The 12804-nt window shown below is 51.4% G+C and overlaps 2 protein-coding genes across 2 annotated transcripts in view; one reads left to right on the top strand and one right to left on the bottom strand.

Annotated features, from left to right (window-relative positions):
* Window positions 1-12804, bottom strand: part of LOC110389661 (adenylate cyclase type 10-like) — a 451262-nt gene that overhangs the window by 424744 nt on the left and 13714 nt on the right. The gene's annotated exons all lie outside the window — the stretch shown is intronic.
* LOC110389663 (cyclin-dependent kinase 4 inhibitor B-like) lies at window positions 4232-8080 on the top strand. Its single transcript, XM_021380487.1, has 2 exons — window positions 4232-4648; window positions 6005-8080. The coding sequence occupies exons 1-2, from the start codon at window positions 4508-4510 to the stop codon at window positions 6281-6283; spliced, it is 420 nt and encodes a 139-aa protein (XP_021236162.1). The 5' UTR covers window positions 4232-4507; the 3' UTR covers window positions 6284-8080.

Below are 12804 nucleotides of genomic sequence, written 5' to 3'. Positions count from 1 at the left end.
TGACCTATGTGGCAGAGAGGCACCATCATCGTATGCCAGCACCCTGGAAGCAATGAACTGGAAAGATAATTAAATACCAGCAGTGGATGAAGTGGCTAGCCTACTTCAGCAATATGATAGTCTCTTTTCCTCCTTACAAGCCTTTGTCTCAGCTGTGGAGGAACTGGTTCAATGGCTCCTCCACCTGTACAAACCAATATTTCATCCATTAGAAGTAAGCTTTTCTCCACTCAGCAGAGACGATATAGTATGTATACTTCGTGTTCCATCCTGTGCTTCTACCAGCATGACCACAGAAAAAATATGATGAAGTGGGTTGGAAAACCCATCTTGACTCTACTGGCACGAGTACATGAATTGCAAGGGAAAACAGTCACCAGAGAGGGTTGTTCCAGGAAAACAGCAGCTCCGGTTTCCAGTGGGTAGATCGCCAGACAGAAAAAATGGTCTGATCTTTTCTCTGAGGTTGACAGTGAGCCTGCTGGTTCTTATACACAGGAGATGAGAAATTAATACAGTGACTGCAACTAGAGGGGCGCTGCGTCCAGCCAGGTGGAGGAAAGGGACAGTCAGTTTTAATGAACCACAGAAATATGAGGCTGTAATGGACACCAGTGCACAATGTACTCTAAGGACATCAAGTTATAAAGGGGAAAAACCTATCTATATTTCTGGATTGACAAGGGGATCCCAAGAGTTAACTGTACTGGAAGCCAAAGTGAGCCTAACAGGAAATCAGTGGAAAAAGCTGGGCCAGAGGCTCCGTGCATTCTTAGTGTAGATTATCTCAGGAGAGAATACTTCAAGGACCCAAAAGGGCATCAGTGCACTTTCGGTATATCGACCTTGGAGATGGAGGACGTTAAGCAGCTGTCTACCTTGCCTGGTCACTTAGAGGACCCTTGTGTTGCAGGGTTGCTAAGAGTAGAAGAACAGCAAGTGCTGACTGCTAGTACAACAGTGCACCAGCGGCAATGTCATGCCAATCAGGACTCCCTTATTCCCATTCATCAGCTGATTCACCAACTAGAGAACCAAGAAGTAATCAGAAAGACTTGCTCATGCTTCAATAGTCCCATATGACCAGTACAAAAGTCCAATGGAAAGTGGAGAGTAATGGTGCTCTATTGTGGCCTGAATGAAGTCACACCACTTATAAGCACTGATGTGCCGGACATGCTAGAACTTCAGTATCAACTGGAGTCAAAGGCACCCAACTGGTATGCCACCACTGACATCACTAATGCGTTTTTCTCAATCCCTCTGACAGCAGAGTGCAGGCCACAGTTTGCTTCTACTGGAAGGGGCATCCAATACACCTGGAACTGACTGCCTCAGAGGTGGAAACACAGTCTCACTGTTTGCCATGGGGTGATCCAGACTGCCCTGGAACAGAGGGAAGCTCCTGAACACCTGCAATACACTGAGAACATCATCATGTGGGGCAACACAGCAGAAGATTTTATCAAGGGAAGAGAATAATTCAAATCCTTTTAAAAGCTGTTTTTTCCATTAAGCAAAGTAAGGTCAAGGGACTTGCACAGGAGATCCCATTCTTAGAAATAATTTGCCAAGATGAACATCATCAGATCCCCATGGATGTGATCAGTAAAATAACTGCTATGTCTCCACCAACTAGCAAAAAGGAAACGCAAGCTTTCTTAGGTGTTGTGGGTTTCTCAAGAATGCATATCGTGGATTACAGTCTGACTGTAAACTCTCTCTATCAAGTGACTCAGAAGAATGATTTCACATGGGGCCCTGAGCAACAACAAGCCTTTGAACAAATGAGGCAGGAGACAGTTCACACAGTAGCCCTTGGGCCAGTCTGGACAGGACAAGAGATAAAAAATGTGCTCTAGTGTGCAGCTGGGGAGAATGGCCCTACTTGGAACCTCTGGCAGCACATCCTGAGGACACTCAGAATTAACACCTAGGGTTTTGGAGCAGAGGAATGAAGGAAGGAAGGAAGAAGGGAGGGAGGGAGGAAGGGAGGAAGGAAGGAATGAAAAGAAATAAAGTAGGCAAGCAAGAAAGCAAGACAGCAAGGAAAAGAGGAAGAGAGTGAGGAAGAGAGAGAGAAAGGGAGAGGGAAAGAGAAAGAAAGAGAGAAGGAACAAAAGAGAAATAGAAAGTGAAAGAAAGAGGGAAAAAGGAGAAAGAAAGAGAGAGAAAGAAGGATAAGAAAGAAAGACAAGAAAGCAAGAAAGGAAGGAAAAAAAGAAAAAAATGAAAAAAGCCTGTAATGCATGAAATATTTACACAATTCCAGTAGAAATGGCCTTTTTCATTACTTTATGGGTATATAGCTGACAGTAAAGCACTATCAAAAAAAACTACTTCTGTCACTAGTACACATTTGTACTGTACAATTGATAGTACAAAAGGTGATACACAACACTGGAATCAGTGTCCTATTTCTACTGAACCAGTTCAGCAATACCACTGCTCATTCCAGCTGTTTTTAAAATTAGTTTGTTGTCTTTTTAAGACTTAGCTATAACCTTCACTACTTGAGAGCTGCCACTGTAAAGTGGTATATATGTAATTCTTCCTTTTATTTCTTGGGTTTTGGTTTTTTGTTTTTTTTTTTGGTGGTGGTGGTGGGTTTTTTTTGTTTGGTTTTTTTTGGTTTGATTTGCTTTGTTGTTGTTTTACTAGAGACGTCTGAAATATCTTTATTTTCTTATTTTATGACACTCAGCACTCAAATAGCAGATTTACTACTAGGAAAAGAAGACATAAAAACAGTGCATCCAGAAATCAGTAAACAGTGTAGAAAAACTCAGTTATTTAGTAAGACAACTATTTGTCTTTGTATCAAGAAGGTCTTTATCATGAAAAAAATCTTCACTCATTACATCGAAACATAGAGTAGTAATGGGATTGCAGAAATGGCATTTTGCATTAAGCTGATTCTGTTACGGAAACTTGCTATTCATACCATAAACAAACAGTTTTCACTGTCTGGAATGCTAACTGGAATGCCAGTTAGCCTTCTTCTGTTTTTTATTGGTGGAAACCAACTATGCCATCTGGTACTGGGAACAGAAAGATTTCTTGATAAGGTATCCATATCTTTCAAAGTTATTAGGCCAAGAAAGTAATTTAATTGCTTTGATAGCATGTAGTGGTTGTTTCAAGTAAAGATGCAGGTAAACAAGCGGCCAGGATGGCTGCAGTAGGGTTGAAAAATGCAGAATGCAGATACAGCGTGCAAGTATGATTGCAGACTTCCCAAGAGAATGATCTTAGAGATGCCATGTATCTGACAAAGTCATGCATGTGCCTGACAGTTAGGAAACAGGTCACCCCCAAGACCCTTCTTAGTGACGGGAGCAAGGGCTCTTTCCTCTAGCTCTTCTTTCCTCCAAACATTTCTACACTGCTGGACCCAAGACGTCTTCAGTTCCCTTTGTAGCACCAGCACACACCCCTCTTGCAGTTACACCGGCAACGCGCGGGACGCAAACCGAGTCACGGCGCTGCGCCGATCCGCGCGGCCTCGCCGGCAGCGTGTCCGCCTGTCCGACCTCCGGGAGCTGTCCGTGGTCCTGCCACCCCGCGCCCCCAGCCCCGCCAGCTGACTGCGGGACGCGGACGGAGCCTTGCGCTCAAGAGAGCTGGAGCGTGCTCTGCGGGCTTCGGATGGAGAGGGGTTCACCTGTTTTAGGGGAGCGAGTCGTTTGATTTGGTTTTGATGTTCGTTTTTTGTTTTGTTTTGTTTTTCCTGTTTGGTTGGTTGCTCTCTTTGTTGGTTTGGAAGGACAATGGAGAGGTCGGAGTCCCATCTCGCTCCTGACGGCAGCTCTGTGCGCCGCTGCACTGACCAAAGCTCGGAAGAGTTTGCAGTTTAGGAGAAGAGTGAGGAGGAACGTGCTGAGGCTCCGGTACGAACGGGTGCCCGGGGAGATCGTGTAGGCATTCTCGGGGCGGTAACGCGCGTGTTAAGAGGCCGCTGCCTTAAGGCAAGAAACAGAAAAATACGGAACAGGGAAAGAGAAAAAAAGAGACAGGCAGCCGCGACGCGGAACGCGAAGTCCGCCCGTCCGCCCCGGCCGCAGGGAGCAGTGGCCGCGCCGACGCGCCGCCCTCTGGCCGCCTCGCCCCGTCGGGGCCGCCGCGGTGACGCTAACATCAGCCGCCGGGCGAGGCGGAGCCGGCTGGGCCGGACCGGAGCGGGCAGGACCGGGGCGGGCCGGGGCGGAGCGGCACCAGCTGCGGGGAAAAAACAAGCGGCGGGCGGCTCGGGCACAGCCGTGGCCCCGCAGGTGGAGGTGTCTCCGGCGACGACACCACGCCGGCTGATCCGAGGCCGGATCGCGCCGCCCGAGATCTGCCGGGGGTGCAGGCGTGGAGCGGCGGAGACGCGCGCTTCCATGGGCTGGGCTCCCCCCGCGGGTCGGCATCGCCGCCAGCCGCGGGCAGCGGGAGACGGGAGGGCGGTGGCTGCGGCCGGCGGCGGGGCCCCGCTGCCCACGGGCACGAGGCCGGGCTGGGCCGGGGCATGGCCCAGCGAGCGGCCCGCACGGCAGCGGATGAGCTAGCCAACGCCGCCGCCCGCGGCGATCTGCAGCGTGTGAGAGAGCTGCTGGACGGCGCGGCCGACCCCAACGCTGTCAACTCCTTCGGCCGGACCCCCATCCAGGTAGGGAGGCCGGAGGGGCCCTCCGTACCCGAGGACCGGGACTGAGGGCCGTCTCCCGGGCAACGTCTCTTCGGCGGGCGCGGAGGCAGCCCCGGGACAGACTGCCGGCGTCGGCCGCACTCCGACGGCTGTACTGGAGCCAGAGCGGCACCACGGTTCCCGTCAGCTTTGTGCAAAGGGGAAAGTCTACAACCGCCGCAAGAAAGAGGTTTTAGTTTCAGCAACCCTGGATCGCATTATTATCAATCATAGGGTGATCAAAACCGAGAGCTTTAATGCTCATCTCGCATTAAATGTGCAATAACAAGTAACGAGTTACCTTTTCAGAGAGATTTACCCCTCTATCAAATCGTTATCTTCTGCTTTATTATCTGTTATATTTTCCTACTACTACACTTACAATTTCTTTTATCTTTTCAAAATAATAATAATAATAATAATAATAGTACGGTGGTTCTCATGATATATTCAGGAGGGAAAAAAAAATCAGTGGTTTTCGTAATCTGTTCAAAGAGTCCTTGAAGCAGAACCAGCCAGTGCACAGCCCTGCCTGGCAGCCCGGCAGACACGCAGTCATCAGTCTTAGAGGAGCTGAGTTTGCCCGCACTTCGTGGTGCTGTGAGAGCATAAAAAGCGCCCGCAGCAACAGCAGAAATTACATTTATAAAGCCGACTTAATTTCTCAGGTCGTTCTGGACAGCTTCCTCTTAAATTTTCAAAATAAAACGAAACTTGGGTAATCTGAGAAGCTGTATTTAAGATACGCTGGCACTGCTTGCAAAACTCTCTCCTACAAAATGTCGGTGCTGCATTTCACCAGAGGCACGGATCTGAGACCGCCCTCCGACATGTTGTTTTGGCACCTTTGTGCAGCACAGATTTGCTCCGCGCTCTGAACGCATGGCGCTGGGAGAAAGACGGTTCAGACACCGCCCGTGCGCTCTGAGGCTCCAGGGCGCTCCGTGCTGCCCGGCCACGGGGCCGAACTGCGTGGGAGCGAGGCTGTAGGCAGCATCGCTTCCCTGCTAGCCCGAGCCTTCACGGAAACGCTTCCCGGGGTGAAGCCGACCGGCAGCCTGGCTCCGCGGGTACGGTTTCGCCGTGGCCATCGCGACTCGGGGCCGCCCGAGTTTGCGTGGGGGTGCGCGGTGGGAAGGGAGTGTTCTCCCTCTGTCCTCAGCCGGACTGCCGCCCGGATCTCCGCGGCCGCGCTCCGCTACCGCCGGGCCCCGCTCTCCGCGGAGCCTCCGTAGCTCGCTGGCGGCCTCTCCGACGGCCTCTCCGCCTCCTCCGCGCTGCCGCGAGGACGGAGCGGAGAGCCCGCGGCTGACGCTGTGTCCCTCCGTCCGTCCGCAGGTGATGATGCTGGGCAGCCCGCGCGTGGCCGAGCTGCTGCTGCAGCGCGGCGCCGACCCCAACCGCCCCGACCCGCTCACCGGCTGCCGCCCCGCGCACGACGCGGCCCGCGCCGGCTTCTTGGACACGCTGGCTGCGCTGCACCGCGCCGGGGCGCGCCTCGACCTGCCCGACGGCCGCGGCCGCCTCCCCCTCGACGTGGCGGCCGGGGGCCCGCACGGGCCGGTGGGGTGCTACCTGCGGCGGCCGCCGCCGCTGCCGCGAGCACCCCCTCCCTGATTCATTGCCCGGCCCCCGGACCGTGCTGCCACCGGGACGCAGCAGGGATTAGAGGGATGCGTGGATTTTAGCACGCTGCTCTTTGCACGAGTCTACGTGCTGCCCTGCGCTTGCAACCCCCTCGCCCTTTCCCTTTCACACGGGAGTTCAAACACTGTGAAGAGATGAAGGAAATGCTCCCTTCGCTTCGTGTCCGAGCTTTCTGCTAAGCCTCGATCCGAAGCTTCCCGCTCCCCTGCCGAGTCCCACCTTCATCAGCACGAAGCGGCTTACCCCGCAGCTTTGGAGCCGACCGGGGCGGCGGAGGCCGCCGCTCTCCCTTGCAAAATCAGAACAGAGGGGAACGAACGTTTTGGTAAACACCTCCTGCCATCCACGCAAGGTGCTGCGGCATGTCGGTACATGAGCCCGTGGTGCATCTGCGGCTCCTCTCACGCCGTCAGCAAGCACAGGACCTGCAAGAAGAAAACAGCGATTTGTGCCTCTGCAAGCCCGACGCCGCCCTCGCTTGAAGGAATACGCGCAGGTGACCTGCTCCGATCCGCTGCGAGTTTAACAGTATTCTGAAGGAAACCACCAAAAACGAAAACATAACAGAACTAAAAATTAAAAGTTGGACTTTCACGTGTCTCTGATTTCTCCAGGCTGCCCGAAACCGGCACGTTTGGCAACGAAAGAACCACACCGATGAGTTCTGGCTCTACGGTGACCCCTTTCCCGGAGGAAAAGCGGCGAGAGCCGGGCGGATTATGCGCTCCAGCGTCACCGGGACGGAGCGCAAAGCGGGAGCGGCAGATTGGGCAGCGCTGGCCCCGCGCCGCAGCTCTGTGCGGTCCGTGAAGCGTCCGGAGAGAGCTCGTGGGGAAAAAGACTTCGATTTGCGTTCATAGTCTCCGCCTCGTTCATACAAAAATAGTAAATATAACAAATATGCAATTAAATGTAACTTATTGGGATTTCTAATTATCGCAACGTAATCTCATGCAATTCTCGCTTTATAATTAGTTTGTGTAAACTGACACTCCGTAGATATGAAGTTTTGCCGTTTGTGAATTTAATTCATGTACGTAACACGGATTTCAAAACGCTCTGAGTATGTGTATGTATGATAACATTGCGATGGTACATCAAGCCTATACATGCTTATCCGTTATTTTTATATGTAATACATTTGTGCTTTTCTATGTTCACTATTTATGCTCACGAGAATGTACAAAAAGCTCACATTAAATTTAATACAAATGCAAAACACTTGCCTTGTATAAGAATGCCTGAGACGTTTATTATGCACGCGTATTTATGTAGGAAACACTTGAAAAGAAAACACAACGTAGGGTGACGACATTCTCCAGGCTGCACGCTGCTGGGTGCCGGTGCGCGTCACGGCCGTGAGCCAGCGAGGGCAGAGCCGGGCGCGGCTGCGGGGTGATCGGCGGGGCCGGGATGCAGCGGGGCTCGGGACGGAGCTCAGCCCGATGCCCTCTCTCTGTGTAATTGTGAGGATCTAATAGGCTGCGCTCCCCACCTCAGTCAGGCCAGGATTCCTATTCAAAGATATTTTTCTCCAAGCACCGGAATTCGATGTAAATTTTTTCCACGGTGAGAACATCTGCGTTATGGACTATGAAATAACAACAACAGCAGCAACGCATAAAACCGGTCATAATAACCAGCGACCCCCAGGCCGCCCTCGCTGCGTTTGTGGAATATCAAAACCCGACAGCGCAAATAGCCGTAACTGCGCCCCGCGGAGCGGCGTGGGAGCATCACCCGCGTCCGGCCCACGGCAAGGGACGCTCCCCGCGGGCGATACCCCGGCGGCGGGTCCTCGCGCTCAGACAGCGGCCGCCTCTCGGAGGCTGGAAGCCCCCCCCCCCCCGAAAACAACAGCAGTTTTCAGCAGCGAACGGCAGCGGCAAGGAACAATTCCAGGGCGCCTCGAGAGCGCTGCGTTCAGAGCGGCTGGCTGACACGGGGCAGCGCGGAGCGCAGGCGGCCGGGGCTCAGCTCCGGGGGTGCTGGGTTCCTATGGCTGGACACGCTCAGCGCGGAGCGCGCACAGAGGCGCTGAGTTGCGCGTCGCCAGAGGAGGGGAAGTGAGAAAAAAAAAAAAAAAAGAGAGGAAAAAAAAATAACCAAAACAGCCTCTATCGAAAAGCCTCTTTCATTTCGAAATGGCCGTGCTCAGTCACTCGTTTCCCAGGCTCGAAATCGGACTCCGTCCAGGGGAAAGCATCACAGGCTGTCCTCTCCGCAGCTCTGCCGTTAGGCTGCTCCGCGTCCAGGCAGAAGCGGACTCCCATCCATGTCGCTGTCATTTCAGTTTGTCCAGCCCAGTGCAGGAGGCGTGCGCTAGAGGCGGAGAGACTGCACACGCACACATACACAACTCCCTCCGCGGGCTCCCTGCAGTCCTTGCGCACCCCCACCTCCTCCGCCCGACCCGACCCGACCCGACCCGGCCCGGCCCGACTCGGCGCGGCGGAGACGCACCCGCAGCAGCGGCCCCGCAGCCGCACGGAGGTACCGCAGCCCCTGCCCCCGCGGGCACAGCCCCCGCCGCTTTGCGCGCTGCTCGCGGCCCCTCCGCTCTTCAAAGATCGCAACTGGATACGAAGCGACCCGAACGCGGCCGGGAGCAGGGAGAGGGTAGGAGCCTCCGATTACCCGTTTCTGCTAATCGGCGCGGAGGGATGAGATCCGCTTTTTATGTCTTTAATTATCGTCTCTCACTCCTCTACGCAACGGCCCCGCGCCGCGTTCAAATGACCATGTGACGAGGAAATAGATGCTCGCCGGGCCGGCGCTGACCCGGGCTGTTAAAGCGGCAGCGATCCGCTATAGGAGCCGCGGTGCTGCCCGCAGGGTCGCGAGGACGTTTGCAACCTGCATCCCTTCCAGCGGCACCGCGAGGAGCCAGAGTCCACAAAGAAAAAGAAAAAAGAAAAAGAAAAAGAAGGAAAAAACAAAAACAAACAAACAAAAAAAAAAAAAACCAAAAGAAAATCATAAGAGCGAGATCTCCCTCCTGCGAGGAAAGGCGGGGGGAGAGGGGGGGGAGAGGTGGGGGGGTAAAGGAGAGGGCAAGGACGTGTCGTCAGGGCTTTATTTGAAAGCCCGGGGGCGCCCTGCGATTGGCCGCACTCCGCGCCCGTTCAGCGGCGGAGCTCCGCGGGCAGAAGGCCGCGGCCGCCCCCGCCCCATCCTCCGCAGCCCGCCCGCTTCGAGGCGGGTGCCCCGGCAGTGGGAGGCGTTCCGAGGAAAGGGGGCGGGGAGGAGGGGCGGAATGAGGAGACGGAGTTAGCCACGCGGAAAAGAAAAAAAAAAAAAAAAAAAAAAAAAGAAAAAAAAAAAAAAAGAAAAAAAAAAAGTCCTCTCCAATGACTGGAGAGTGAGAGGGCCGACTTAGCGCAGGGGCCCCGCGGGGGGGAAGGTATTTCTATCGCGGCGCTCTGGGGGCCCTCCAGCACCCATGTCTCCTCGGATAAGGTGCACCGTCCGCTTTCGGCGCGCCCGCAGCCGGCCTCTGTCCCTCTCGCTGCTCCGGCGCATCTTGCGCGGGGTGGCCGCTGCCCTGCGGCGCTTCGGGCCGCTTCGCCGGATCCGGAGGAGGAGGCACCGGCGCAGCCGGCCCAGGTACGGCGGAGGCGGGGGACGGCGGGGCCGGGAGGGTCGAACGGCGGCAACACGGGCCCCGGGAGCCCTCGGTAGATCCCAGCACGGCCCCGGGGTCGGACTCCCCTCGGCTCTACAGCCGCGTTGGTGCGGGCCACGCCGGGGGCACGTGAGGTCGGCTCCGTCTCAGCTTCAGACAAGAGTCGCTCTCTCCCCTTTCTTCCATTCTACTTTTTTTTTTTTTTTCCAGCTTTCAAGCTTTTTCTTTCCGATTTCTTCTTCTTCCTTTTTTTTTTTTTTTTTTTTTTTTGTTTGTTTGTTTGTTTGTTTCTTTTGTATGTATATACAAATGTAACTCAGGAAAGCAGCAGGTGGTCGGCAGGTTATTTCTGTCTTTTCTCCCTCTTTGAGAAGTGATTTCTGTTCCCCTGTGCATAACCCAAAGCAGAGCAGCGCACCTCTGCTCACACCATCTGTGGGCTCTCCCCTCCGAGGGCAGAAAACGGCCATGGCCGTCCCCACCGCTGTCCCTTTTCCCCACCGTAAGCGGGGAGAAATGCAGCTCCGGAGGCTTTGGAGATGTTTCCCCGATTTCAGATAGCAAAAGTGGGTCGCTGTGGCTTTGCACAGCGCAGCTTAGGCCTCCGTCGTCACACGCCATGGGGTGTGCAAGGAAAAATGAAACGGCTGCTGGTTCTGCTGAGAAAATGGACAGTGTTTTGCAAAATGCTCTCAGAGCACTGCAAGAGGAATCCACAGCCGCCTCTGGTTGGGAGCACGAAGTGGAGCCGTGCAGACTAAGTTAAAAGAGAAGGACTGCATAAATAACTGAGTGGAAATATCTTTAAAAAGAAAATTAAAAACAGATTAAAACAAACAAAGAAACAAAAAGACCAAAATAACTCCTACATCTGATGAACTGTAGGGCTCGAGGAGTGGCAGCAATACAGCTCTGCCTGCGCCCGCTCCCAGCTGCATCACAGGCAGCACTTTCTGGCTAACAAGTCTTGGAATTTAACATTTAACCTGAGTATCAGAAAACAAGCGAAACTGGATTTTTTTTATCTCCTGGTGCTTAGCCTCTTGCACTGTTAGTAGGCCTAGTTCCCTCATTTTTCACTAGGTGGATGAAAAAGAAACCACAAGTTCTGACCCCTAAAAGTACGGATCTAGAATGCAAAGCACAAATGTGCAGAAGATGTTGATACTGAAGTAAATGCACTGCAGTAAGGAAGAAAAAAAAAAAATAGAAACAACCAAAGGAACAGAAAAGCCTTCACGGGTCGGGCACTGTGGCATTTTTTTTTTCTTTCTCCTTATTTTCACCCTAGCTTTAAGTGTGGCTTTTTCTTTTCTTTTTTTTTTCCTCCTTTTGGTTTCTCACTGAGGAGATGGACATCTCCTAAAACACCACTCAGGTCTCAGATAGCCAATAAATGGCACTGAAAATCAGATTCTAAAGGAAGGGAGTGTTTCTAAAACGAGAGTATGTGTTTTAAAAGGTGAAAAATAGGTTTTGCTTTATTTTAGTGCTACCAAAATAAAATGTAGTGGTATTAGAATCCCCTAAGTAGCATGTAAGTTGCTACTTGAACCACTAAACGCAGTATTTTGGGGGCATATTTTGCAGGAAGACGGTGGCTTTGCACTCAGATTAGTCGGAAACCTATTTCAGAGGGAAAAAAGAATCAAGCTTGGGCTTATAAAAATGTACATTTCATAAATAATAAACTTAAAAATAAGTTCCTTTTGCCCTTATTTCCTACTTATGGAGTCATCTCTTTTCCTCAAGATTCGTTCAGAATAAAATCGCTTCATTCAGTAGACCCAGGAGGAATGTTAACACGGGTGGAGGTTTGGGGGGGTGGGCAGTGTGTCCGTCCGAGCCCAGGCTGTCCTGCCCAGCTGCCGGTAATTGCGAGCCGTCGGTAGCGGCAATGCGAAGTGTGACCGAACTCCAATACCTGACCTATTTTATTATATTTTTTTAATCTGCAGCCATTTGTTAAACAATGTAAAACATTTTGTCCGTTTGTCTTTTTTTTTTCCTTTTTTTCTTTTTTCTTTTTTTTTTTTTTTCTCTCGTGAGTATGTTTTCGTTGTTACTCGTTTTGAAGGCAGGGAATCATCTGCCTGGCAAGCAGCTCGTTGCTTTTTGTGAGCTTCGAGCTGGTTGCACAGAATCCTGAAGTTTTTACTTTCTGATGTCTCCATGTCTCAAAATGGAGAAGAAAAAATATATATGCAACTATTTTTTTTCTTATACATGGAGGGTGTGTGTGTACTAACCATGTGTGTGAGGATATTTTAAGGATATTTTCACATTATCTGAGGCAGCAGATTATATTTAGAAACATGCTTTGTTTTAATCAGGAGAACTGGAAAGCTGCAAACCAGCATATTTGTTCCTGTGTGTGAGTGTTTTTTTTACTGCTGTTGGTTTTGACATTTTATGCCATTTTTTTTAATGATCAAGAAACCTGTATTTCATGGCTTTTCAAAACCTAACAATAAGGCGCGAGTTTTTTCCTGCTCTTGATGAATATGTGCAACATATTTAGAGACTTTACGCCGAGAAAAATTTCTTCATCTATTTCTGCTCCTTAGTTTTGTTTCACTTTTAGCGTAGCTCTGAACATTGCTCTTTTCTTCACCTACTGACCGGTGACTGAGTGCCAGCACTGCGTTCCCTATTGTTTGCCCTTTTTAGGTATCTAATTACCCCCTAAGCCTATTGCCAGAATATTTGTTAAAATATAAAACAGTGCATGCAAATCTTTTGAAAGATGTCGATCTTTATGGTTTTTTCTTTTTTTCTTTTCTCTTTTCTTTTCTTTTCTTTTCTTTTCTTTTCTTTTCTTTTCTTTTCTTTTCTTTTCTTTTCTTTTCTTTTCTTTTCTTTTCTT

The sequence above is a fragment of the Numida meleagris genome, chromosome Z (genome assembly GCF_002078875.1).
Source record: "Numida meleagris isolate 19003 breed g44 Domestic line chromosome Z, NumMel1.0, whole genome shotgun sequence".
Classification (NCBI taxonomy): domain Eukaryota; kingdom Metazoa; phylum Chordata; class Aves; order Galliformes; family Numididae; genus Numida; species Numida meleagris.
Note: the sequence above shows the minus strand (reverse complement) of the source record. Positions and strands in the feature narration are given on the sequence as shown.

Bases quoted from the DNA above. Each gene is read 5' to 3' on its own strand.
- LOC110389663 (XM_021380487.1), top strand. From the start codon at position 4,508: ATGGCCCAGCGAGCGGCCCGCACGGCAGCGGATGAGCTAGCCAACGCC. The intron at 4,649-6,004 runs GTAGGGAGGCCG...GTCCGTCCGCAG, and splicing joins TCGGCCGGACCCCCATCCAG to GTGATGATGCTGGGCAGCCC.